The following is a 26,467-nucleotide window of genomic DNA, read 5'->3' as shown; positions in this document are numbered from 1 at the left end:
CCATGTAGGAGTGGGTTTATTTCTGGGCTCTCTGTTCTGTTCCATTGGTCTATGTGTCTGGTTTTACGCCAATATCATACTGTTTTGATTACTATAGCTTTGTCATAGAGTTTGAAATCAGGAACGTGATCCCTCCAGCCTTGTTCTTCTTTCTCGAGATTGTTTTGGCTACACAGTGTCCTTTGGGTCTCCATACAAAGTTTCGGACTGTTTGTTCTATTTCTGTGAAGAATGCCATTGGAATTTTGATAGGGATTGCATTGAATCTGCAGATTGCTTTGGGTAGTATGGAGATTTTAACAATATTATTTCTTCCAAACTATGAGCATGTAATATCTTTCCATTTGTGTCTATTTACCTAAATAGATATCCAACTATTTGTGTCTTCTTCGATTTCTTTCATTAATGTCTTGTAGTCTTCAGTGCACAATATATTAGTAATTTTTGAAGGCTAAGATGCTCTCATCAATCGCTGAGCCCCACACCGACCGGGGCCTGGAGTGCAAGGCCCCGCAGAACCGGAGAGCGGTCGGGGAGCGGGACGGCGGAAGAGCGTCCACCTCAGGAGAAGCTGAGCATCACCGGGAGGCACATGTACCTCCAAGTCCATCTCCAGAGGGACTGAAGCCCCCCAAGTGCTCATTCTCTGGAGAATTCACTGTGGCTTGAGTGGTCCGCATCTCAAATACTTCTCTGATTCCTCCCTAAACAGGTAAGTCTTGGGAGAGAATTTGTGGAAACAGCCTGGCTCCTTCTCTCAGCCTGAGACACACAGGCCGCTTCAGCTCAATCTCCAGCAGTTCTCAGTGCTGTCAGTGAAATGCACGCCTCCCCTCTACCACTGCAAAACCCTTTCCGGAAGATGCTCTGGGGAGAGGGGTGACAGCCCCTTGGGAGTTAACCCATGCTTAACAAATTAAATTCTTTTTCCTGCCGCTTAACGTGGTAATGCAAAAAATTAAAATGAGAGTTCCCCCAAATTAGATCCCCCATATGTCCTGGTTAGCCTGGCAGTGTCAGGGGTTACGCTGCCATCTCAGTGTAATTGCTAACAGAACTTCCTTTTACTCCCAAAAGAATCTGGGATGAGCATAACCACCATCGAGTTGTGAGTCAAAGCAACATAAGGACCAGGCTACATCAGCAAAGCTTGCTTTATTTTGGTCATTGGTACAAAGTGGAGATAAATACAAGTTAGATATGAAAAGTCTGTCAATAGAAACCCATATACAGCTAACAAGAGCAATAGTAACAATGCGGGTGGCTTGTCAATGGCCAACATCACCCCTTTTACTCTTTGCCCTCTGAAGGTGGCCAGCCAGTGGAACATCAGACAGCACGGGTCCATGCGGGGGCAGGTGGACCTCCTCTTCAGTCTCATCATCCAGGTTCTCCCTCTACAGCCACCCAGGGAAGAGTAAACAAAGAAATAACCAGGATGGCTGATGCTCACTGAGTGCTGACCACGGGCCGGGTGCTCTCCCAATCACTGCATGAGCACCCACATGATGGATCCTCACGGCACCCTGCCAGGTAGTTACCACCATCATGCTGACTTTCCAGATGTGGAAACTGAGGCAGGAAGAGACTGAGGAACTTGACCAAGGCTTCGTGCCTGGTAAGAGGTGGAGCTGGATTTGAACCAGGCAGCCTGGTTTCAAGGCCGTGCTGCTAGAGTGCCCCTGCCCTCCCTGCCCTGTGTGTCGGGAACGTCCAGGGCCTGCCCTGTTCTGCTCCCCACTGTGGCAGGGCTGGCACAGGCACAGAGCACTTGCCTGCACTGTTGCAACAGTCCCAAAGGCTCCCTGTGCAGACCTCACAGACCTGGACCCTTATGGCATCCTCTGCCAGCAGCCTGGGAACCATACACACCACAGGTCTGACCTTGACACCCGGCTTATACGTGTTTCCTGCTTTTTCACAGCTTCAGAGGAGGGCCCTGGGCCTCTGCCAGGCACACAGGGCACCCCATAGGCTGTTGCAATCTCAGTACCCTCATCACCCACCACGGGCCCCCAGCTGCATCTGCTCTGCCACTTTCCCTCTCTGGAGGCCACCTTCATCCTCACTGCCATGGCCATCTGCTGCTCTCTGTCACCTTCTCTGTGAAGCCTTCTCTGGCACCCATGGCTGCCACCCTTCCTCTGTGATCACAGGTACCGTCCTTTTGTTTGCCTGCTGGGGTGGTGGTGGAAATATGTGGCCCTGCAGCCTGCACACAGCCCGCCGGTCACCACACCCCGGGGCACCCCGGGGCAGCGTGCAGTCATGCTGGCCTCAGCAGGGGGCCTTACTCTCCATTAGCATTTGTTGATTGAGTGAATGAATAAATGAATGCTCCTTCCCTGCCCCCAGGACTCCAGAAATGCCGGGTTTGCATGTTCCCAAAGTTACATGCGTCACACTCATAATGTGGACTGCTTTCTAACAACCATGGAAGACAGCGACACATATGTATCTTATTGAGCTAGCTTAATTTGCTGCAAGATGTATGTACGTGTGGAGGGAGAGGGGGCAGAATCAGGAAACGTTAGAAGGAAAACTCTAAAGTAGAGATGGGAAAGATTCCCAAGGCTCACATGTGAGGCAGGACAACAGGACATACATTTTCAGGGAAGGGAGGGGCCGGGCATTAAACAGAGAGGGGGACAGCAGAAGTAGGGGTCCGGGAGTACTGAACAGCCCTCGGACACCTCCCATTGGGCCCAGGGGCGGCTATCTGCAGAGGGGTCATTTAAGGTTGCCCCCCAGAGTTAAAAAAAAAAGCCCCTATTCTCCTTTCCTCACCCAAATCTGAAGTTCCCTCCCGGAAACATCTGCACCAGCTGGAATGACAAAGAAGCCATCTCCTTCCCCAAGAGGGCTTCTCCCTTAGGACAATGATGAGAATGGGACCAAGGGAAAGGACAGACCCATTTAAGGAGTGTGCACAAAGGCCAAAGGGATTCCTAGGACAAATCTTTCAGATGAGTCCATCTGGGTGGCAGAAACTGGGGACAGAGATTGGGGTCAACTACTGTGTTGCATAAGTGCTGCGCACACTTGGATGATGGCACCTCCTCTGAAAGGACACCTCCAGCTGACCTCAAGCATCCTGATGCCCTCCCCTCCACAGCTGCCGGGCCACCCAGCATAGCAGCTGGGACCTCACCCTGGGACCTGGGGGCCACTTCTCCATGCATCAACGGGTTTTCAGGACTGCTGCAGCTCAAGTAGGCCACCGCCCCACAGAGTAGGGCCAGCGCCACTCTGCAGATAATTCTCCAAGGCAAACCCACGCTTCACGAATTCTGCTGTGCCCAGTGCCAAGATGGTCCAGCCCAGGACTGTCCAGCCAGGGGTGTGAACTCGCACTCTGGAGTTTGGGGGGAGGCGCCTGGGGCCCAGGACAGACGTGGAACTCACCGCGACGCCCGTGGGAGCCTCAGGTGTCGCCTCTATAAAATGAGTTAAGTGATAGGACAGACCCTGCAGGCTTCCCCCAGAGGAGGAAGGGGACAGGGGGCAGGGTGGAAAGGGGGGGACGTCAAGTGCGGGGCAAGTGGCTCTGCGTGCTCAGATTAGGTCCCCGCCATCCCTGGGCGGGGGAGAGCCTCATTACCCACCCAGGGGACTCAGGGATTCCCAGCCCCGCGGCTGCGGTGGCTGAGCAGGGGAGTAGCCCGGCAAAGGGCTGAAGAAGACGGGATCTGAGGCGAGGAGCTGCGGAGAGGGGAGGCCCGGCGGGGACCCCGGAGGGACCCGGGGCGGGGCTGGATCCCTGGGGGCTGGCGGCCGGTGAGCCTCGGAGCAGAGCAGGAGCCGAGGATGCCGCGCGGCGCGGGGCTTGGCGGGCGCTCGCGCGGTGCCGCCGCCGCTCTTCAGGCGGAGCGGGGACAGCCGCGCTACAGCGCCGGAGCCCAGGGCCGGCGCCCGCGGTCTCTTGCGCCACGTCGGCTCCGCCGCGCGCCCGCAGCCCCGGACTGCACCCCCGGGCATGAGCGCCCCCTCAACGCTGCCGCCTGGGGGCGAGGAAGGGCTCGAGGCGTCCTGGCCTCCCGCGGCCAACTCCAGCCGCGCCCCAGCGGAGGAGAAGGAGGCGGCGGGCGCGCGGGGGCGGCGGGCATAGTCGCCATCCAGTGCATCTACGCGCTCGTGTGCCTGATGGGCTTGGTGGGAAACGCCCTGGTCATCTTCGTGACCCTCCGCTCCGCCAAGATGAGGACAGCTGCCAACATCTACTTGCTCAACCTAGCCGTCGCGGACGAGCTCTTCAAGCTGAGCCTGCCCTTCGTGGCCTCATCAGTCGCCCTGCGCCACGGGCCCTTCCGGGCAGTGCTGTGCCGCACGATGCTCAGCATGGACGGCCTCAACATGTTCACCAGCGTCTTCTGCCTGACAGTGCTCAGCGTGGACCGCTAGGTCGCTGTGGTGCACCCTCTGCGCGCCGCCACCTACCGCCGGCCCAGCGTGGCCTAGCTCATTAATTTGGGCGCGTGGCTGGCGTCCTTGCTGGGTCACCCTGCCCATTGCCATCTTCGCCCACACCAGGCCGGCTCGGGGCGGCCAGGCCGTGGCCTGTAACCTGCACTGGCCGCACCCGGCCTGGTCAACGGTCTTCGTGGTCTGTACTTTCCTGCTGGGCTTCCTGCTGCCTGCTCTGGCCATTGGGCTATGCTACTTGCTCATTGTGGGCAAGATGCGGGCAGTGGCACTACGTGCTGTCTGGCAGCAGCTGAGGCACTCAGAGAAGATCACGTGTCTGGTGCTGATGGTGGTGGCCGTCTTTGTGCTCTGCTGGATGCCTTTCTACGTGGTGCAGCTACTGAACCTGTTTGTGACCGGCCTTGATGCCACCATCAACCAGGTGTCCCTCATCCTCAGCTATGCCAACAGCTGTGCCAACCCCATCCTCTACAGCTTGCCCTCTGACAGCTTCCGCCGTTCCTTCCAGCGGGTTCTCTGCCTGTGCTGCTGCCTCCTGGATGCTGCTGGCAGTGCTGAGGAAGAACCCCTGGACTGCTCTGCCACTGCTCTCAAGAGCAGAGGTGGGGAGGGATGCATATGTCCCCAGCTGCCCTGCCAGCAGGAGGCAGTGCAACCAGAACCCAGCCGCAAGCAGGTCCCCTCACCAGGACTGCCACCTACTGAAGAGCCCTTTCAACGCCCACCCAGCGTGGCCACCTCCAAGGGGTCTGCACCACCATGACAGCCCAGCAGGCTGTCTCTCCTGAATGCTCGCCCAAGAACCACCACCTCTTCACCCCACAGCCACCTCCTTCCAGCAGTCTGCGTGCCAGCCCCAAGAGCTTCAAAGTTCCTCCGCTTTTTCCTCTGCCCCGGACTCTGGCTTTCAGCAGGATGCCTCCGTTGGGGAGTTCTCCTCTGAGAACTCGTCTAGGATGTTAATTGTTCCTGAACCTCTGGTTGTTTTTCAAGGAGTGGGAAGCAGGATGATGCAGGGGACGAATGGCCGTCTACAGGCCGCTTGTTACTCTGCCTGGGAGAGGACTGTCTGGAGGATGGAGGTGGCCAAGCGCCCTTGCTCTGTGCAGACTCTGCATGTGTGGAAAGGGGAGGGAGGAAGGAAGATGCCTCCAAGCACACTCCCTTAGCTTCTGTCCTGGGCTGTTGTGCTCCGAGACTTGTGTGCAGCAGCCTGGGGCACTGACTTTGTCACCGCCCAGGCCAATGCCTGCCTGCAACTGTAAGTGTCATCCTGGTTGCCCTGGCTTCCTGTGAGTAGAAAAGGTTTGGAGACACTTGACGTGGGGTTTGTTACAAGGCGTAAAACTAGGTCAGTGATAAGACAAAAGAGACAGGCTAAATCTCATCCAGCTCCTCTGATGTGATTTCTGACCTGACCCTTTGGTGTGAGAGCGTGAGACCTCATCACGGCGGCAGTTTATTCTGTGGTGGTGAGTGGGAGGGGCGTTGGGGAGGGAGAAGAGGACCAGCAGATGCAGATGGAAATCAGCCAGATTTGGGGTAGAAGAGGCAGCTCTGTCACACACTGTTTAAAAAAAGTCAATATGCAAACGTCAGCCAGATGCAGATAATATTGCAGATAATACAAATGCAGATCATATGTAGGCTGCACACAGTGAAAAGCCATAAGTTTTTGCCTGATGTTAACCCAAAGATAAGTTATCTTTCCCCAAAGGAAATCATCTCTTTTTTTTTTTTTTTGAGGAAGCTTAGCCCTGAGCTAACATCTGCCACCAATTCTCCTCTTTTTGCTGAGGAAGATTGGCCTTGAGCTAATATTCGTGCCCATCTTCCTCTACCTTATATGTGGGATGCCTGCCACAGCGTGCCTTGACAAGTGATGCATGGTCTACACCCAGGACTGGAACTGGCGAATCCTGGGCCACCAAAGCAGGACATGTGAATTTATCTGCTGCACGACTGGACTGGCCCAGAAAATGTCATCTTAAGAGGAGCTTCAGTCCTGCTTTCCACTAAAGGCAGAGGTGGGTGCTGAGGAAGGGCTTGCAATGTGTGTTGGGATCTGGGGTGAAAACATGCTATCACACATGCATGAGGTGCTACGCAGGGTCTCCGCCTGGCTTAGCACAGCAAGAGGCACTTCTGGGTGTGGTTGGCCTGGTCTTGATGGTGCGAGGAAGATATGCGTGGAGCGGGGAGAAGGATAGCTGAGGAGATCCCCCTGCTCTTCAGAGTGGCTGGCTTCGCCAAGCTCACTGCTTCCTGGTGGGAGGGCTTCAAGAGAGAGCATCCTGGACCGGTCTGCCTAGCAGACCTTGCCTGACTCGGGCAGCCGGCGGGCATTCCAAGGTGGGCACGGGGGCTGCTGGGAGGATGAAGAAGACGGAAGTAGGGCCTGAGGCAATGCTCTGCTTCTACTGTGGACCAGGGCTCCCCACTGAGAGCAAGGCTCTTCCCTGGAGTGCTCGGGCCAAAGCCAGAGCTCTACCTGACGTGAGCAGGTGCCTGGCGTGTGGGAAACAGGCAGGAGAGCCGAGTTCTAGTCCTAGATACCAGCATTGTGTGGCTCAGGCGAGTGACTGCAGCCCGCCCGGGGTCCTCAGAGCTCTGCCTGTAAACTCAGAAGGTCCTTCCAGGACCAGCACTGGGTGGCTCTTACAGATCTGACCTTATGCTTTTTCCATATGGCTGTAGATTCCAGTTGCTCCTGTACTGAATGAAAGAGAAGTGGCCTTACCAAAACTCTTTGGGCATATGACCACTCCACACGGCCCACCAGCAGAATGGTGTGTAAGCCGTGATCGGCGTTGATCAGTGTGTCTCAGGGCTGGGGAGCGAGGTGGAGCTAGAGGTCTCTAGGGTCTGTACATGCGGTGGTCTACTTCTGACTCTGAGAGACAGTGTGTAGCCAAGTCTGTCCCACAAACTGGAGACACGGCTGTGCACTGGAAACTCCCACTAAGGCATGGAGACCCTGGAACCCACAGACACACATGCCCACGCAAGCACACACAGACATCAACTGGCCCTAACTTGTCCGTACCCACTAGAGTTACCTTGGGCGTCTGGAGTGAATCGGTGCTGGCGTCTGTGGGCCTTGTGTAACTGTAACTTCTTGGCTTTAAAATTGAACTATTTCTTTGTTCCCCAGTGCCTGGCCATGCCTGGCAGGGTGGGCACTGGCAAGCGTAGTTGAACTGAGCTGCGAGGACCACCCAGGCTTACAGCGGGGTCCTTCTCCTCAGCTCCCACAGGGACACACTAGGCCAACTCTCTGATGAGCAAGATAGGCACTGACCAGGAGTCTTGGCAACACTCATGCCCAGCTGAGTATTTAAAAATGCAACCTTTTTAACTTAGTTGGTGATGGTTGAAGGAGACGCAGCCTGAGGTGGTAGAAAGAAAAGTCCCTGGGAGGCAGGGGACCTCAGCTGCAACCGGGCCCCATGAGCTTAGACTTAACCTCTCTGAGCCTCAGTTTCCCACTTAAAATATGCAACAAAGAGAGCTTGCTAGTTGTGAGTTCTTCCCAGCTGTAAACTCTGCTTTCTCAAAAACACTGGAGAGAGATGCTCACCGAGGCAGTGGGAGGGTGAAAGTCAGCATTCTTCTATGTTTAGTATTCTCTCTATCACTTGTTAAAAATGAGCATTAACACTGCCCTTGACCCCGGAGTAATAAATCTGCAGTGGAGGGGTGGGGGTGAGAGGGTGGGCCCTGTTGATCATTCTCTTCCTCAGCTGCAGAGCCTTCTCAATTCTTGGGGCTTAACAAGTCGGCAGCAGCGAAGCATCCCAAGCGCCTGTCTGGGGATGCATTCGGAGCCCGTCAGCAGTGCTGCTGGCTATGGTTGGCGTCAACCCTGAGGCCTCTGTAACTGCTGGTTGCAAAAACCCTCCCTCATGGTTCATGGCTCATGGTTCGTGTGCACCAAGACTGCAGTGAATTGAGGTCAGTGATGGGGACGGGTCCTGAGGGCACTTACACATGTCACCTGCCTGTGGGTCAGCCAGGTGTTCACAATGGTCCTGCTCTGCCTACCGAGACTGGTAGTAGCAGCTTTGGGCTGCAACAGGGATGAAAACATCCTTTTTCTCACAGGTAGAATCAGCCTGCAGGTACTCCTGAATCTGTGACCTTGCTTTGCCTTTTAAAATTGCCTTTAATTTACTGCTCAGCGATGAGCCAGGTGTTTAATTCTTCCAGATGGTATTTGGGCGTAACAAGGGGTCACTCGTCAGAGTTTGTGCCCCGTTTGTCAGCACTATGTCTTTGAGCAAAGGTGATATTTTCATATTCATATTTATATTCTGGACTCACTTTCATTGAAAACATCATGCCTCGACCTCCTTAGGTGCTAAAGGCTGACTGATATCAAGGAAAAACCAACCAGATGTGGCAGGTTTTGGCCATGCTGCCTCCGACATCAGACACGGGAGCCTGAGCAGTGACTGGGGCAAATGCCTGCAAATTTGGGGATCGAAGCTCTTCTGCGACCCTGTCACACAGTCTTACATCTACCCTGAGTAGATGACAGAATAGCCTCAGATTTCTTAAGCACAATGTCACCGTCCTAAGGCCCGGGCTCTGTGACTGCTCCACAGTGCTGCGTACCGTCAGCCGGCCCCGCCCCGAAGCTCGGCTCTGTGGAGGTGTGCGCAGATGGGCGTGCCTGCGGACAGCACACTAAAGGCTGCTGCTGTCGGCTCACACAGCGGCTTCAAGGTCCGGGGAAGCTTCTGCAGACAGCTCTCTGCCCTCCTGCCTTGGAGGTAAGTGGCAAAAGATGGGCATTAATCAGATAACTACAGAAATGAGAGTTCACTTCTAAGCTGAGATAAGAGCTACCCAGGAAGGAATCCAGTTTCCATGAGATGATGTACTGAAAGAAGCTGACGTTGTTTTAGGGCAGCTTTCCCCAGGAAGGTTGCTGGAGATGACCTCCTCCAAAGACTGCTGGGAATTCACCAGAAGAAGAGGGGGTGTGGCGGAAGGTGTGAAGGGCTCTTAGAGGGAAGGGCATGTGCAAAGGGGCTGTAGAAGGAGTTACTGAAGGTGCCCAAGGTGACTAGAATAAAGGACGGGTGATGCCCAGTCAGCTGGAGGTGTTGGCAGCCCCTGACCAGCAGTGCCTCATAAGCCCCCTTAATGACTGAGGACCCTGACATGTGATAGTGGTGACAGGCTCTAATGATAGGCTTGAGTCTACCTGGCAAAGAAACCCATCAACTCTTGAGTCCTTGTCACATGGGGGCACATGTGCCCTCCACTTTTCATGGAGAGGTTGGCAGAAGGATTGTGTTCTTCTCATTTCAACTTTCATCAACTTTGCGTCGACAGGGAGGGAGGGTCCCCATCACATGAATGGATTGGCTTAGTGTCTAACAGGAAGGGGCATGTCTGACAATAAGGGAGCCAGTATAACCAAAATCCAAGATCATTAACTGTGTTGCGTAGAATGGGAACCCTGATCGCGCTAACATAGATCCTGTGGAGAGAGAGTAGGGTTCCCCTTCAGGCCAGGGCTCAGAACTCCCTTGAAGCCTCGTGGAGCGGAGTATCCCTTGAAAGCCAGCCCCATCAGGACCATAGTGTCCATTTGCCGTGGGCCTGCAGACGGCTCGCTGCTGGGTTTGTGCTGCTCCACCCATCTTAGCTCCAAGTTTATCATGGCCAGGTCCACACTGGAAATTCAGACAAATTAAACAGAGAAGTAGGGACTCGCCCCATGCCCTGCCCGGACTTTCCTTTCTCCCCATGTTACTGTTGGATTCCTGAAGTCCTATCTCTCGGGAGAAGGGAGAGAATGTTTGAGGAAAGACAGGAGTCAAATTCTGGCAAAGAATCACCAAAAATGGCACTTTTGGTTTTGATCACCATTTCAAGAGGAATTTAACAATGTGTGCCCTGATTATGAGGGTGATGGTGTGCAAGGCTGCAGGTCTCCAAAGAGTTCATGGGAGGCAGGCCCCTGTTCTCAAGGAGATTGGATCAGATTCAGGCAGGAGGAAGAGGGCACGTTTCAGGAGACTGTGGAAAAGCCCCTTTCTCCCTCACTGGGTGGCTCAGCAAAGGTTTGCTTGACTCCAGGAGCCCGCGAATACGCAGTTGGGGCAGCCTCAGTGTGAAGACAGAGGGAGGGTCCAGGAGGGTAGCAGAGAGGCTGCCATGCAGGGAAGCTACAGAAAGGAGAGGTTCCATCTCAGGGTCATATTGGTCATGAAATGTCCTATTTAAAAGAAGATTAATTTCAAGCTGGTGGACAGGGAAATGTCTGGCCTGTGACCAGGGGCCTTATCGTCCTGGACCCCAGTTTGGAGTCTCGGTGTGTCTCCCTGGATCCCTGCGCCCCTTCTGCCGTGGGCTCCTGGGCGGTGGGTCTGACTTGCCGGAGGCACCCTGGCTTCTTTTGTCTTTCGCAATCACGCTTTCAAAACACGCTGAAAAGGATTTTGATTCTGTTAGAAACTGATGTTAAAATAATATTTCGTTTCTCTTGTGAGAGGAAATCAGTTGTTTGCCTACATCTGAACCTGCTGACCAAAAAAAGGAGGAAGGTCTCTCTCCAAACAGAGAGAGAGAGAGCGCTGAACCAGGCGCACGTTCAGAAAAAGAAGGAGTGAGAGCTGGGCGTCGCCTGTGTTATTTTATGAAGAAATGCCTGAAGAGGTCAGGGGATGTGTTTTCAAATGAGCTAGGCTATCCCCCGCTGAGTAATGACCGCGATGCTAACATGTTATATTCTTTGCAACCTCAGTTTTCCTTGAAGAGATGATATAATAATTAACCCTCAATTAACACAAGATCAACAGGAGCCCTCAAAAGTTAGAACTTGGGGATCCTCTGTCACCTGGCCCTGTCCACAACCAGGATGCCATGCCCAGGAGCCCCAGGAAGGAGTGCGGCAGTGATTTGCCTCATGCGATGCAAGCAGGCGGCGCCATCTCCTTCACACTGGCCTTCCTTCCTCCCTGAGCCCCCTCCGTTCCCCTCCTCCATGAAACTGCGTGATGTGGGGTTTGGCGTCTTGCTGTTCTGCTTCTTTACACACTGCTGGTGGGCTGCCAGAGTCTGAGGCAGCACAAGTCCAGAACGCAGGGCGAATGAGCAGGGCTTTGGAGACATACGAGCGGGGTTTCACGGAAACCTGTTGCTGAAAGTAGGGAGAGTCAGGCGGCCCGGTCATCGCTTAAAAGAGCTCGTCTTTGTGCTTCAGTGTGACAACAGGATCCTAGGTGTGGGGAGATTTTGAAGGGCTAGGAGCTGTCAGAGAGGACGCAGGCCTCATCCACCGTGTGTAGACAACTCCAAAGGCAGTAGAGGGGAGGGACACCAGGGAACTTTCTGGTGTGACGAAATGTTCTATATATTGATGATGGCAATGGTTCCACCAATGTATGTGTTCTTCAGGACCCACAGAACTAACTATTCACCGAAAAGAGTGAATTTCACTGTATGTCAATTATATCGTAATTTTTAAAAGAAATGAAATAAAGTGCACTAGCCACCGTCTGGCCCTAGCCCACTCTTCTCGGGGCCTGGTCCTAATGTCCATCGCTTTCTGGGCCTGTAGACCTTACTTCTTCTAATCCCTAATCAACGGACAGTCTCCACTCGGAGCTTGGGCTCTTCTCTCCCTCGCAGAGAAAAAGGAAGTTGAGTGCGCACGCGTCTCACTGAAGGAGAGTTCCAGAAGGCCCTGCCCTCTAGCTGACGGGCCGCCTTCCCTGAGAAGGTGAGGATGGCAGCCGTCCCTGCTTCTGAGTGGACGGTCTCTGACGTGCAGCCAGGGAGGAAATTCAGTCACAGCGGGGTCACAGAAGTGTCTGAGACTCTCCCATGGGGGTTTAGGTGCCAGACCCACCTCCCGCTTTCGTGCCCCAGTGTGGCGGGCGTTTGGAAAGGTTGGGAATCTGCTGAAAGTTGCGCTGCGGGTGTCCGCAGACCAGTGGGCCTGAGCATCATTTTGAACTGAGGATTCTTTTCTGCAGGCTCCTCTTTCTGTTGTTAAACTTGAGGGCCCCACATGGCAGCCGAAGGTGAGCCTGCGGGCCGTGCAGCCTCTCCCCGCCCTCCCCCCCCAACCTCCGGCCCTGGGTTCTGCCTAGATTGAATGAAGCCAGTCTTCTGTTTCTCCTCTGGGCTCTGAGAAAGCAAGCAGGGACTTTGTGGTGTGCTCTGTCCTTTTCTGTGGCCTCCCTGGGAGCAAAATGGAGGGGACCTCGTCACCTGTCTACTTTGATGGGCCTTATGATGAGGGGAATAGACGTGGGGGCAGGATTTGACAGCTCCCCGGGGGCTGCTTCTCCCCCTGCAAACATCCCCCGCCTTAAGCTCTGCTTGACGCCCCAAATCCCACCAGGGTTGACAGCATCCTTCCAAGTGACTGCACCTGGCCTTGAAAGAACACTTTCCACTTTCCCCACCACCTGGAACTTGCCCTCAAGACACTCGAGATATAACCTCAATGTAACCTTGTTCTTTATCCAACTTTACATCCACTAATTTATTGGTGCACAAGGTAACTTTTATTGAGCACCTGCTGTGTGCCAGAACCTGTGCTAGCTCACTTCATCTCATCCTCATGGAAACCCTGGGAGGTGGCACTGCTGGCACCCCGTTTTACAGCCTTAGAGAGGTGGTGTGGTACCCATGGTCACGTGACCACCAGGGGTCAGGCTGGGATGCAAATCCAGGTGTATTTGACCCCACACTCCACGTTAGCCCTGCTGGACGCTGACAAGGGAAACTGCAGGTTTCTGTCCGTGGGCACGTGTAAATAAGTCCAGAAGTGGCTGTTACCTTCCCAGACAATTTCAGGACATAGATTGAATGCTCTTACTAAAACTCCTTGAGTGGTCCACTGGCACCTAGGTTAGAATTCCACATCTTTGAGCTGGCATACAGTCCCCTCCGCTGTTAGCTCTCCGTTTCTACCTCTTCAGCCTCGTCCTTTGCACATGCTGCTGCTTCTGCCAGGATGGCTCTCCCTACACTATGCATTTGACTAGGCCCCGCCCCCCTTCAGGTCTACTGTTAAGTGTCAGCTCATCAAAGACGCCTCCTCCAGTCCTCTACTCTCAATCTCATCCGTCCTCTGCTGTGCTCCTCCTCCTCAGTTCGTATCGCTGTTCCTAAGTTAAATCCAGTCTGGAGGCGATCATTTGTCTTATGTCTGTCACCTCACCAGAGTGTCAGCGTCTCAAGACAGGGGCTTGTCACCATACCTGTCACCGTGCCAGGCACACAGTACCTGCTCAGTAAATATTTGCTGAACTAATCCAAGAAAAGGGGTTAGGTCTTGGGGGGAGAAGAGCCGTTTGACTCATAAATCAAATTCTGACTTACCTAGAAGTACCACCCTGGCCTTTCCCCTCAGGCCCTGAGCGCTGCAGAGCATCCTCGGCAAACATGTTCCACTTGCTGAAATCTGGGCTTCTCCCTCAGGTCCGGCTATCCAATAATGTGAACAGAAAGCACGGACCATCCAGGCTGACTGAAGGCCCCTGTTCCATAAAGTCTACCCTCATTTTAAACGCTGGAGGATAGGTTTTACAGCTGACTGATTTGTGTATATGGTCTTGGTGTCTTTCTCAAAGAAAGGCTGTGATTCCTCAGTTGTTTTGCGAATTTCAAGTACAGATGAGGCCTGTAAACAGGGATGCTGATCTCCCATGGGACAGGAAGTGAGGGGGCTAGGGAGGGTCTGGGCCCCCACCCCGCTAGTGTTCTGGGGTCCAAGATGCCCCAGTAAGGGTTCTTGCCTCGGGATCTTGAAAGTGTGTTTTGGTCTTCTTGTGTCCTTAAGAAAATGCCCCTCCTCTGGAGGAAAAAATCCTAAAGCAATGAGCCCGCAAAGTCAATTTGACGGCTACTGGGGAGCAGACCCTTGTGAAAAATGTAAGACCGGGTAGTGAGGACAAATTTGTAAGGTAGCACTTTCTCCTCTGGACCTCCCAGGACAGCTTATCTGTACCTGCTTTGCCTCCACTCATCGAGCTCTTCTTTCATATGTACCCATGATGGAATTTGGTTTTCTGCCAGTCTCCCAAGTTCCTCAAAGTCACATTGTTCAACTCGTTATCTCAGGAGGGCACCGCACACAGTAGCCGCCCACCCCTCACCCCTACACACAGCAAAGCTGCAAGCTCATCGGCAGAGGATGCTGAAATCTGCAACTGCACCTTCACGACAGTAACTGCTCGGCTTAAAACTGAGAAATTCAGCATCGTCCAGATGTATACAAATATTGGAATATTTGACTGAACTTGATTTTCTTTCAACTTCTGCTTTATGAAGACTTTCAGAGCACTGCATACAAAATTCAGCCAGTTCGACCAACTCAGGAAAAGGCGCCCAAGAAATTTATGTATTAAAAAGACAGAGTTTCTCATCTCCAACAGAAATGAGAATGATTTAACACTGCGTAAAACCTTGGCATGTGGGAACGATTGTTTGAATTCAAGCCACAGACTGAGACCCCTCATGACTGTTGTGTTTGGATAGCTCAGCGAGCAGATAATGCCAAACCATATCCAGAAGGACACACAGCGGGGATGCTGGAGATGCCCGAGAAAGACTGTTTCTTTAACTCATCCCAACATATAATCCTATAATGTGTTTTAAAATGCATAGACACAAATCCTGTGCATGAAGTTGTTATGGTTACAGAGGAAAAAATAAATATTTGTGCACACAGGCATAACATGAAGTCCTTCTACAGTGAAAACAATGTCCTCTGGAAAGATCTCTGAAAGTCAGATGGCGCCGTGAGCAGATGGAGCTGGATGGGGTGTGGAGCAGCCTTTAAATGCACCTCATGTCATCTACATTGTTGGTGAGCCTCCTTTAATGATACAAAGTGTGGGCCTCTGGGAGGGGATGTGAACAGACACACGACCCAAGAACACTCTCTTATTTGTTTATTTTCTACATGTGATGTCATAAGCAAGGGTTTTGCCTGTGTTCTAGTTTATCTCCAATAAATAAATAACTATGTACAAATGTGCTGAGTTTACAAACTAGTAGAAGAAAACCTTTGCATCACAAAAGATACATTATATCATACATTTTTTTCCACACACTGAAGCGTGATTTCGTTCCTAGCTTAGTTGAACCGAAGAACTTCTCTCCCCTGTGGAGCAATGTCTAAAGGTGTGTACCTAGTCTTTCTACCAGAAAGCAAAGCCATAATATGAAAATTCCTCAGTTTCTTGAGAATAAAGGGCCTGATTTGGCCTGCTACTTATTACTGATCCATATTTAAAATATTCCAGAATGTTGGAAGCAATCTGGAACAGTTCTCCTCAAACTATACTGGGCAGACAACCCCCTGCAGCTCTTGTTAAAATACAGATTCTCCTGCGGTAGGTGGGTGGGGCTGGAGTTTCTGCATTCCCAGCCAGCCTCCGCTTCTTGTCTAGGGACCACGTTCCTAGTGGACAGGGTTAGAAGGCCTCTCTGAAGTGGGAGGAATTCTCAAGGGCCTGATCAAGGTGGGGCCGTCACTGAGCATTCTTCAGGTTCCATCCTTAGGCTCCCCAATCCCAAAGAACCAGTAGAGCTGGCCTACAAATTACAAGAACAATGAGAGGAGCCAAAATGGTAATTGGCCTGGATCACACAGCTCAAAACTGTCTTCAGCTGTCTCCTGGGAGGGGCTTCTTTCTTCCCTCAATCGAGAGCAATCATGTGAACGTTTTCAACATTGTCAAAAATAACTCATCATCATCATCATCATCATGGAAAAAGAAACTGTATAAGAAGCTTAACAACAGTTATTACTTTTCAGTCCAAAGCAAAACAACAACAACAATAAAACCCAGGCTCACTGTTTAGAAAATAAAAAACTCCTTGGGGTTGAATTCCTATAACAGCCCAGCAACGTTAGTTTAACAAATGCCTCTCCCATCTTAACCTTGGTAAAATGATATTGCTCTGGAAGCCTGAAATTTCAAGACAAATTAGCAACTCTGGTGCAAGAGCACACCCCAGCCAGTCTTGTGTGTAGAGTTCTTGTTTCTGGCTCACACAGGGGCTCTGCCTAGGCAGGCAGGTCAGAGCAGAGGGGTCTGACGCAGGGCAGGTGACTCGGGGGGGGTGGCTGAGTTCCTGAGAGGGGAAAACTCGGAGGAATGAGGGGACACACAGGGCTCGGCTTAATAAATGCAAGAGGGCTGGGGGGAAAACTTCACCAAGATGGTTCCACTGCCACATGACAAGTAGGAGTATATAAATACAGAGAGAAGGAAGATCAAAGGGAAGGGAGGGGGGAGAGATACCTACAGGCAGGGGAAAAAGCAAAAGAAAAAGATCCTAAATACTTAAAAAATAAATATGTTGGTCATTACCAATGACTTCATTACACTCACTAGTCCGGGGGCTCACAGTCTGCCCCAAAGGCTGCCTACCGTAAGGCTCGCCCTCCATGGTGGGGGCACGGGACACTCTGCAGTCTGTGTCTTCATCATCAAACCGCCAGCTTGCCCAGTTGTGCGACGATGGCATGGAAATGGCTGGGGCGTGGAGTCCTTCCAATGCCCACTCCCCAGCCTCGTGTGGAATCAGAGAAGAAGGTGAGGAGGATCTTCTCCGGTTCTGATGCCAGCTAAGGTGCTTTGGGGGGGCCAGGGAGTAAGGCTGGGGGAGGGGAGAGGACACGGGAGGGAGGCAAAGGCCAAACCCACACCTGGGTCAGGGAGGGGGGCCCCTCAGAGTTTCTGAGGCATCCTCTCCGTCCCCACGTGCTGCAGCACCACCTCCTTGGTTGGGGCCCCATACTTGTACTCTAGCTCTGCCGGCATGGCACCTTGCTTCTTGCGCAGGTGGCAGAGGAGCGCCAAAAGCGCCACCACCAGAGACAGACTTGCGATGGAGATGCCAATGAGCACGCCCGAATGCAGGGGCGCTACCGGCGAGGGGCTCGCCGTGGTGCCGGGAGTCCGGCTGACCGGGGGCTCCCCAGATCCGCTGTCTTCATCGTCTCCTTTGCTCTCCTTGGGGTCACAGTCAGTGGCAACCTGGCCGGCGAGGGCCGAGTCGGGCCCACAGATGCACTCGTAGCTGCCAAAGAGGTTGCGGCACTCGCCCGGGCAGTAGCCACTGTCGCACTCGTTGATGTCTGTGCATATGACGCCGTCGTCCAGGATGTAGCCTTCGGGGCACTGGCAGTTAGACGGGTTATTGGGGTCGCAGTCGGCTGGGCATGCAGTCTGGTTGCAGAACATCTGGCACCGGTCCGGGTCTTGGGGGATGGGCGCGAAGCCCTCGGCGCAGATGCAGCGGTAGTCATTCTGACCCACTGGCTGGCACTGGTACTCGCAGTTAGTCCCGAAGCATGGGTCCACGGGCTGCACGCACTCGCCGTCCACCAGGTCGTACCCAGGGTAGCAGTGGCACTTGAAGCCGCCCTGGGTGTTGACACAGCGCTGCGGGCACGGACTGGGCACCAGCTTACAATCGTCCACGTCCTCGCAACGGTGCTGGTCGGCAGCCAGCTGGTAGCCCGTCTCGCACATGCACGAGTAGCCGCCGGGCACGTCCGGGTTGCGGACGCAGAAATGGTCGCAGAGCTGGTCGCAGGAGTGCTCCCCAGGCGCGGCGCAGGAGCGCCCGTCGGCCTGCAGGGCGGCGTCGGCGGGGCAGAGGCACCGCGACGTCCCGGCGCTCCGGTTGCACGCGCGCTCGCAGCCGCCGCTCTCCACGCTGCAGTCCCAGGCGCCCGGCGCCTCCCGGCTCCAGCGCGCCTCGGCCTCTCCGGGAGGCGCCGTGCACTCCAGCTCCACTCCGAAGGGCGCGACAGCGGCGGAGCTACCCGCAGGCAACGCCTGGAAGTCCGCGCCGCGGGCCCCGAACGGGGTGCTGTAGGTGATCGAGACACTGGCGGCCGCCGCGGACTCCACGGCCAGGGGCCTGCAGGAGGCTGCGAAGTGGAACTCGCAGAGGAAGCCGTCGGCCTCCGCGGCGCACTGCTGCTCCTCCCAGGCCGGCTCGCCCGGTGCAGCGGCCCCGGCCGCCGAGACTGCGACGCAAAGCGGACCGCAGAGAAGCGCCGGGTCGCGGTGGAGCCGCGCCCACCTGCTGTAGCTGGTGCGGTTATCGCCCGTAACCCACTGGAAACCGCGCAAGGGCCCAGAGTGCCCTGGGTCGCCGCAGCCGGGCGGGAGCTGCAGGCCGATCCAGAGGCGCTGGCTGTCGCCGCCGTCGCCACTCAGTAGCAAGGAGATGACCTCAGCTGCCACCGAAGAGCGCACGGTCATCAGGTGGCCTTGCAGGCTCTCGCAGGCCTGACTGGCAGCGAGGAAGGTCGCGGGGCCCCGGAAGAGCGCGAAGCAGTCGTGCTCGATGCACTGGCTGCCATGGGGCTGCGGCTCTGTGGGCGCCGGGAGCCCCAGGCCAGCGGGGGCCAGCATGCCGAGGAGGAGGACCCGGAGCATGCTGTCCAGACGCGCCGCGTGCAGGCCCCGGGGAGAGCGCAGGCGCCGCAACGAGAGGCGCAGGGCTCCGCTGGCGTTAGCTGCTCCTGTCTGTCCCAGCCCAGACGCGTCTGGCAACGGCGCGCAACCCAGGCAAGGCAGCCTCTGACATGCCGGCGGGCCGGGGCCCGAGTTTATAAGTGCGCGGCCCTCCCTCCCTGGACGTTCGGGAAAAGGAAGGAAGTGCCTGGTGGGAAGGGCTGATGCTGCATTCTCGGATTACTGGGTTCTCCGGACGCCTTGCGCCCGCCCTCGCGCCTGGGATCACCTCGGGGGGGATGAGTAAACCCAGCCCGGGCGCTGGTATGTCCCCGGGCGGGGCCACTAAGCGCAAGCGCGGCAGAGGGACAGCACCTCTATCCGCTAGGCGACAGTCCGCGGTCCCGCCACTCGGGCCCCCACGCGCCCAGCCCTAAAAGAGGCATAATCCGCAGTCTCTCCTAATCTCCCCGTCCTCTTTCTTGTTCTTCAAAAATGTGTTGTTACCACCGATTTCAAGGAAAGCCTAGATTGCAGAACACTAGGAAGAAAACACCAGAGCGCGGAGGGCTTTGAAGAGGGACGGAGGAGGTAGTGCCCAAGACCTGCAGGGCTCTGGGAGGAGGTGGCCCGCCAGGAAGAGAACTTAGGGAGGGGCTGCCTAGGGCAAGGACTAGAGCTGGCTGGACCCCGCCCTAGGCCAGAGGAGGTGCGCTTGGCCCCAGAAGACAGAGGGTGTGGCTGGAGCGACAACGGGCGAAGGGGGTTGGACTGGCCGGATACGGAGCCGTCCCCCCCCCGCCCCGCGCCCCCCTCCTCGGACAGCTGGGGACCCAGAAGTCCCTGAGCGCGAGCTGCCAAAGCCAGACCTCATCTGGTCGCGTGGGAAAGTCGTGGGGATACTGTCAGGGCTCCAAGTCTTGTCACCCTTCAGAGGCAGTGGCAGGCCCCCCTGTAGGGGCGAACTTGATGGGGTGCGTGTCAGCCTGTTTGGTCTGTTTTCATTCCGCTTTCCCAGAGGGATGGTCCATCTCGCAGCCCCAGCGGGGCGCGAGGGGAGCCCTCGCGGGGAGGCGCTGCGGGCTCCAATCGGGTCCCACTCGGACCTGTTAAGGATTTTTCTATTTAGCTGAGAAGTCGGATTAATACAAAGATGTACATAAATGCCACTTGCGCTGCAAAGGGCACTGAAGAGGGGCGGTCCTGTGGACAGGCAGGGTGGGGAAAGCTGGGAGGAGGAGATGGAAATCTCTCACTTTTCGACCTTATCCGCTTATTCACTTGCCAAGAATGCGGAGGGGAGGGTCCAGAGCATAACCGAGAGTGGCAAACTTTTTTTCTTTTTTAACATCCTATGTGGTCTCTCCGCTATGTTCACTCACAACGAAGCACCAGGAGGCGGCGCTGATGAGCTCTAAACAAAGCCAAAGAAGTTGGCGATCTCCGAACCAGGGCTGAAAAGGGTTAAGCACGTGGGGAACACAAAGGCCTCACCCTGGGGCAGGAAACTCGACTCCCGGGAAGCCCTGCGCAGATTCCGCGGCTTACCCAGGTGGTCTGCCTCCCTGGTCCAGGAGAGCCCAGAGTTTTGAAAGAGACCAGGAGGGTGTGACGTCCTCACAAGCGAAAGACAAGCACCTGCCGGCCGCGCAGTACTGACTGATAGTGACCAAAGGGGTGGGGCATGGACACCTGGAAAATGAAACGGAGGAGGTGCGATGGTCCCTCCCTCCACGCTCTGACGCCGGGGGCGGGGGACTGGGAGCGCTGAGCGCTGCTCTGTGCTGAGAGAGCTGCCTCAGCTCCTGGCGCGGAAACAACAGGAACGCGGCATGGAGACTGAGAGCCAAAGCTCCCCGGAACAGACGCGACTGCCGCTCTGGGCGAAGGAAGGACCGACTTCAGATTGGAGCGTCCAGTTGTCCCGGTGCAAGCAGGGCAGGCGCTGGCCTGACGCCCCCTGGCTGCCTGGGCTGAGATGGGGATCGTGACTTCTGGGCTCAGCCCGCCCACGCCTGGGGGTGCAGCCCCTCTGGGGGCGGAGCCTGCAGATATGGGCTGGAGCCCTGCGGGAACACTGCGGAAAAATCTCAGAAAGCGGGGTAAATTGGCTTGGTGCATGCCACAAGGGAGGGGACAGGATCAGCTGCACAATCCGCAGGGCCCCTTGATCAAAACTTAAGGAGAATTTCAAGACAGCATTAAGCATTAAACAAAGGGCGGGCCCTCCTGAGCCTGCAGCCCTGAAGGAGGTTGAGGGCCAGCAGACCAACCTCTGGCCACGCAGCAGGCTGGGTCACTTCTTGGATGGGTTTTGGTGGGATGTCCTCTTCAGGTCTCCTTGAGCCCATTACTGATTCTTGAGAAGGAAAAGATGGGAAGTCTGAGGCAGCGCCCTTAGCTGAGTCCATGTGCAAACTGGATGGTGCCCGGGGTCTTGGGCCAACCTGTCTGAGGAGGTGTTGGCTATTTCCATGTAGAAAGAAACCAGAGCAACAACTAAAGGAAGCAGACCACTGACCATGGCGGGACCAGCAGTCTCAGGGGACCCTGCAGAGGGGTGGATGGACACAATCCGTTTGACCTTTCCCATCCCGCAGGCTTTGCCTCTGGCTCTCGGCACACATCTGTCACTTCGTTCCCGCCTCTCCAGCCATGTGAGGCTTTTTTGCACGTTTGAAACTACCCTCATCTTCCTCTGCACCTCCTGCACAGGTAGATGGACCCCTCCCTCGTCTCTATGTGAATGATCCCCCAACCCCCTCTCCTCCACCCACCCCGACCCTGCCACTCAACAGGGGCTCACCAGCCAGCCTGTTCTACTGGAACAGCCCCCTGAAAAGCACCGCCCATCTCCTCAATACTAAAGCCGATAACTTGTTTTCAGTCTTCATGCTTCTAGACGTCTCTGTGCTGTTTGCACTCTTGAGCCCTGCTATTCTCAAGCCTCTTCCTCCCAGGACTTCCCAGACACCTGTGCCTCTGCCTCTCCTCCTCTACCTGCCTGAGGGCAGCCCCTCTGACCCTCCTGCCCTGCGAGCTTGGCCAGTCCTCAGGTTCTGCCTGCCATCTTCTCTCTTCTCTCCATGCCTATTTCTTTACATCCCACCTTTTGCCAAACTTATCCATCGCCCTTGCAATGATATTGATGTCAAAGGAGACTGGTGGGGGGAGGTCCCCAGAAGGGACCCACAACCCATTCTTTCCCTGTATCAATATTTACACCCCCTAGACTTATGCCATCATCACCTCTGCCCCAGACTTTGTCAGTTTCCGTGTCTCATCACACTGCTCCTGCTGTGTCTGCTCTTTTCCTTGGTCTTCTCTCTCTCACTCTTCACCCCTACTGACACTGCCTGGATCCTCGCAGCCTTCAGGGCGCCCGCCGCCTGCTGATGGAGGCCAAGCCCCTTTCTGCTCCCTCCCCACTCAGCCAGGCCACACTGAAGATGACCACTCTTTGTGCCTCTACTCTGTGGCCACCAAGTAGGAAATTTGCACCCAGGGATCTGCACTGGGCTTCAGACCCAGACCTCTCGCCCTCACCGGCTTCAGAGACTGGCATCCCGCTGGTCCCTGCGGATGCTGACAGTCCCAGCAAGAGGGGCTCCTGCTGCCCGGGAGAGAAATGCCCCATCCCGTCTCACCTTCGTTCCGTGGCTCATGTTTTTTCTTCTGCCAGGAACATTCTCAGCTTTGCCTCTTCTTCTGAAATCTGTCCCTTCTTTTAAGGCACAAGTGACATGTTGCCTCATCAGCAAGTCACAAAACCAAAGCTGATCTTTCTGTGAAGTCCATAAGCCTTTCTCTCAGCACTTTATCACTTACAGCTGCGCCCCTGCTTTGTAAGTAATCAGGGCTGTGTCATGCTCTTGCTACCCTTCCAATTCAGCTTCCTGGGCGAGGGGGTGGGCGGCATAGTTCTCATACATCTGCATGCCCCATACACCTACCAGCAGAGTTAGTACATAGACTGTGCTCGGGAGTCCTTTGAGCACCTGCTGTGGATGCTTCTTTGTGCCCCTCCTGTGTGACTTCATGTCAGCCTGCAAAGACAAGGATGGGGCCTCAGGCCCGCAGAGTTGGGAGTGTGGGCTTTGGAGCCGAGTCGGCTGGATTTGAGCCCCAGCCAAGCCATTTCTAAGTTGTATCATATGTGGCAAGTGCCTGGCCTCTCTGTGCCTCCACCGTGTGATGGGAATCATAATAGCCTCCCCTTCACAGTGGTATCATGAGGGTTAAATGCGCTGTACGAGTAAAACCTTCAGAACGGTTGACCTCTAGTAAACTCTCAACGAACTTTGGCTAAAAAATGATACACTTTGGTCCCTAAAATTTGCATTCAGTCGCTGATTGCGTTCGACAGCCGGCACAGTTCCTCGTCCGTGGTAAAGACTCACTAAATGGCTGCTGGATGAAATTCAGTTCAGCTGAGCATTTTTACCAAGAATAGCAATCAGCAATTGTGAAAAAAAAAAAAGGGACAAAAGGAAGTTCAAGGATCCAGGACAATAGGGAAGGACTGAAGATGGCCAGAGAAGGTGCCCTGGGTCTCTGCGCACAGGTTGTCGGGTAAAGCCTCAGCTGCCTCCCCGTCCGCGCTGTGGGCAGCCCATGTTAATTCCTCACTTTCCAGGTGTGGAAACTGAAGGTCAGAGAGAATAAATGACTTCCCAGGGCCACACAGCCACACAGGAAACTACGATTCCCCAGCGTGCTTTAGGATGAAAGAACTAACGTGGAGTACATCTGACCCCAGATTCTGCCACTTACCAGTTATTAGAACTTAGCCAAGTTTCTTAAATCTCTGGTTTTCTCCCCCTGAAACTGGACATACAAAATCTAATTTACAAGGTTGTTGTGGGAAGTTAGAAAATAGACACACAGTGACTGGTGCCTTTCTGGGAACAGAGCAGCTGTTCAACGAACACAGTTGTTCCTACTGGTGCAACGCTCTGCAGGGCTCCGGGCTCACTTGCATCCATCTGGCAAGTCTGGCTTTTTCAACGGGAGTTTCTGTTTGATGTTTGTGGAGGAGGTTGGAGCCGCTCCCTGGATGGTGAACAAACTTCTGCCATTTGTACTGAAAGCAAATGTATGTGGATGCTGTGAAAACAGAGCTGAAGAGGAGTCCAGATACAGAAGGGGGCCCACAGGCAACGTGCTGACCCCACACATATCTTAGCCAAAGAGCTTTAGCAAGTATGGGAGATAGTTTTCTTCTTATAAGACATAAAAAGAGCTTTCTAATTCCAACACAAACACCTGCCCTTGGGCTTGTTAACTCCTCAGCCACCTGATGCAGACCACCACTTCACACTGTTTCTCTCCCAAGCACGAGGGCAGCTGGGCCCTGCACTGAAAAATGTGATGGCTCAAAAGATAAGCCTCTCCCATGGTGGAGGGGAAAACTCACTTGTCAAAAGGCACAATTCTAGGAGCTGAGGATATAGGGATTGTTGAGATACGTGACTGACTACCAATTGTTGCTGGCAATAACAGTTCCAGGGCCCCTGGATGGAAACGGCTGTCACTAGCACTTGGGGTAAGGGGGATGAAAGCTACATACACTGTCCAGTATGATAGCCACTAATCACCTGTAGTGACTGAAATTTTAATTCATTAAAATTATAGTTAAATATTCAGTTTCTCAGTCTCACAAGCCACATGTCAAGTGCTCAATAGACTAGTGACTAGCAAATGGGACAGTACAGGGAGATGCCATTTGACCATCACAGGAATTCCTGCTGGGTGGCCCTGGTCCACACACAGAGCCAGATAATCTGGAAGTCACCTCGAGGAAGCCACTGGTGGGAGCCTGTGAGCATCCCTTTCTTGGATTTGAAGAATACTATTTTATGACAGTTGTTTTCAAGATAATGGTTGTCAAAATTGTAATCAGAATCTATAAGGGAAGTATTAAGAGGAGTGTTAAAATTATATAACCATTAATACTTGACTAATAAATATGTCAATATTATTTTTAATCTTAATGTTAATTATAATAATTTAGATATTAGGAAGAAAGAAATTAAAAAGATAAAAATATTATATTCATAAGCCATTATAATACTAAAATTCAGACATAAAAATTAAATCTCTGTGGCTATGCAGCCATATGGGAACCCAAGATGGAAACATAAGTGCCTATGGAGCAAAAGCCATCCAATAAACAACAGCCCATCAGTACAGCACAGCAAATAGTTTACTAAATATTGTCTCTCACCCAGGCTGTCTTCAAGAAGTGAGGTAAAAATTGACAATCCTTTATTGACGCATTCTTTTTGAAAGAAATATGTTGCATTTAAAAAAACCCACACCTAATATCATACTTAATGGTAAAAGAGTGAAAGCTTTCCCCTAAGATCAGAAATCAGACAAGGATGCCCATTCTTGCCATTTCTGTTCACCAGTGTGCTGGAAAGTCTAGCCAGGGCAGTTAGGCATGAAAGTAGAATACAAGGCATTCAGGTTGGAGAGGAAGAAATAAACTTATCTGTATTTGTAGGTGATATTATCTTGTTTGTGTATAGAAAATCCTAGGGAATCTATGTAAAAACTATAAGAACTGATAAACGAATCCAGCAGTTGCAGGATACGAAATCAATGTACAGAAATCAAGTGTATTTCCATACAGTAACAATGCACAAACTGAAAACGAAATTAAGAAAACAATTCCATATACAATAGCCACAAAAAGAGTAAAATACTTAGGAATAAATTTAACAAAAGAAGTGCAAAATGTATACTCTGAAAACTACAAAATAGTATGGAAAAAGATTTAAAAATATTGAAATAAATTAAAAGAATTCCTATGTTTATGGACTAGAACACTTAATGTGTTTAAAGTGGCAATACTTCCAAAATTGACCTACAGATTCAATGTGATCCCTATCAAAATCCCGGCTGATTTCCTTGCAGGTATTTACATGCTAATCCTAAAATTCACAAGGGAATTCAAAGCACTCCAAATAGCCAAAACAGTCTTAGAAAAAAGAAACAATCTAGGAGGACTCACACTTCCTGATTTCAAAATTTACTACAAAACTATAGCAATCAAAACAGTGTGGTACTGACATAAGGACAGACATAAATCAATGGCATAGAATTGAGAGTCCAAATATAATCCTTCACATTTACAGTCGGTGATTTTCCATGAGGGTGCCAAGACAATTAAATGGGGAAAGAATAGTCTCTTCAAGAAATCGTGTTGGGATAACTAGATAATCCACAAGAGGTAAGGCTGGACCCCTATTTCATACTGTATGTGAAAATTAACTCAAAATGGGCAAAAGCCTAAATGCAAGAGCTAACACTAGAAAACTCTTAGCAGAAAACATAGGTGTAAATCTAATGGTTTCTTAGATATGACACCAAAAGGCCAAACCTTTTGAAGAGCAGAAGAAACCATAGATAAATTGGACACCATCAAAATTAAGTATTTTTGTGCTTCAAAGTGTGAAGACAACCCACAGAATGGGAGAATGGGAGAAAATATTTGCAAGTCCTGTATACAGTAAGAGACTTGTTGCTAGAATATATAAAGAACAATTACAAGTCAATAATAAAAAGACACTAGCTCAATG

General features: G+C 53.0%; 2 protein-coding genes and 1 long non-coding RNA gene across 4 annotated transcripts; 2 read left to right on the top strand and 1 right to left on the bottom strand.

The window, feature by feature from the left end:
• The first annotated feature begins 1,924 nt into the window (after positions 1-1,924).
• Positions 1,925-11,941, top strand: LOC138920227 (uncharacterized). 2 transcript variants are annotated; one of them, XR_011431062.1, is made up of 5 exons: positions 1,925-2,156; positions 6,292-6,452; positions 7,123-7,214; positions 8,169-8,379; positions 8,783-11,941. It is a non-coding gene; the product is annotated as an uncharacterized lncRNA (long non-coding RNA). The 2 variants fall into 2 exon arrangements; XR_011431061.1 differs by lacking the exon at positions 1,925-2,156 and having other exon boundaries at positions 6,176-6,452.
• SSTR4 (somatostatin receptor 4) lies at positions 3,886-5,261 on the top strand. Its single transcript, XM_070247846.1, is given in 4 exon segments — positions 3,886-4,079; positions 4,082-4,494; positions 4,496-5,099; positions 5,102-5,261. Coding segments are annotated over 4 exon segments (1,149 nt in total). The 5' UTR covers positions 3,886-3,976; the 3' UTR covers positions 5,131-5,261.
• Positions 11,942-15,335: 3,394 nt separating the features above from the next.
• THBD (thrombomodulin) lies at positions 15,336-24,518 on the bottom strand. The gene has a single exon (XM_023626001.2). The coding sequence runs from the start codon at positions 18,861-18,863 to the stop codon at positions 17,139-17,141; it is 1,725 nt and encodes a 574-aa protein (XP_023481769.1). The 5' UTR covers positions 18,864-24,518; the 3' UTR covers positions 15,336-17,138.
• Positions 24,519-26,467: the final 1,949 nt, after the last annotated feature.

This window comes from Equus caballus, chromosome 22 (genome assembly GCF_041296265.1).
Source record: "Equus caballus isolate H_3958 breed thoroughbred chromosome 22, TB-T2T, whole genome shotgun sequence".
NCBI classification, from domain to species: Eukaryota; Metazoa; Chordata; class Mammalia; order Perissodactyla; family Equidae; genus Equus; species Equus caballus.
Note: the sequence above shows the minus strand (reverse complement) of the source record. Positions and strands in the feature narration are given on the sequence as shown.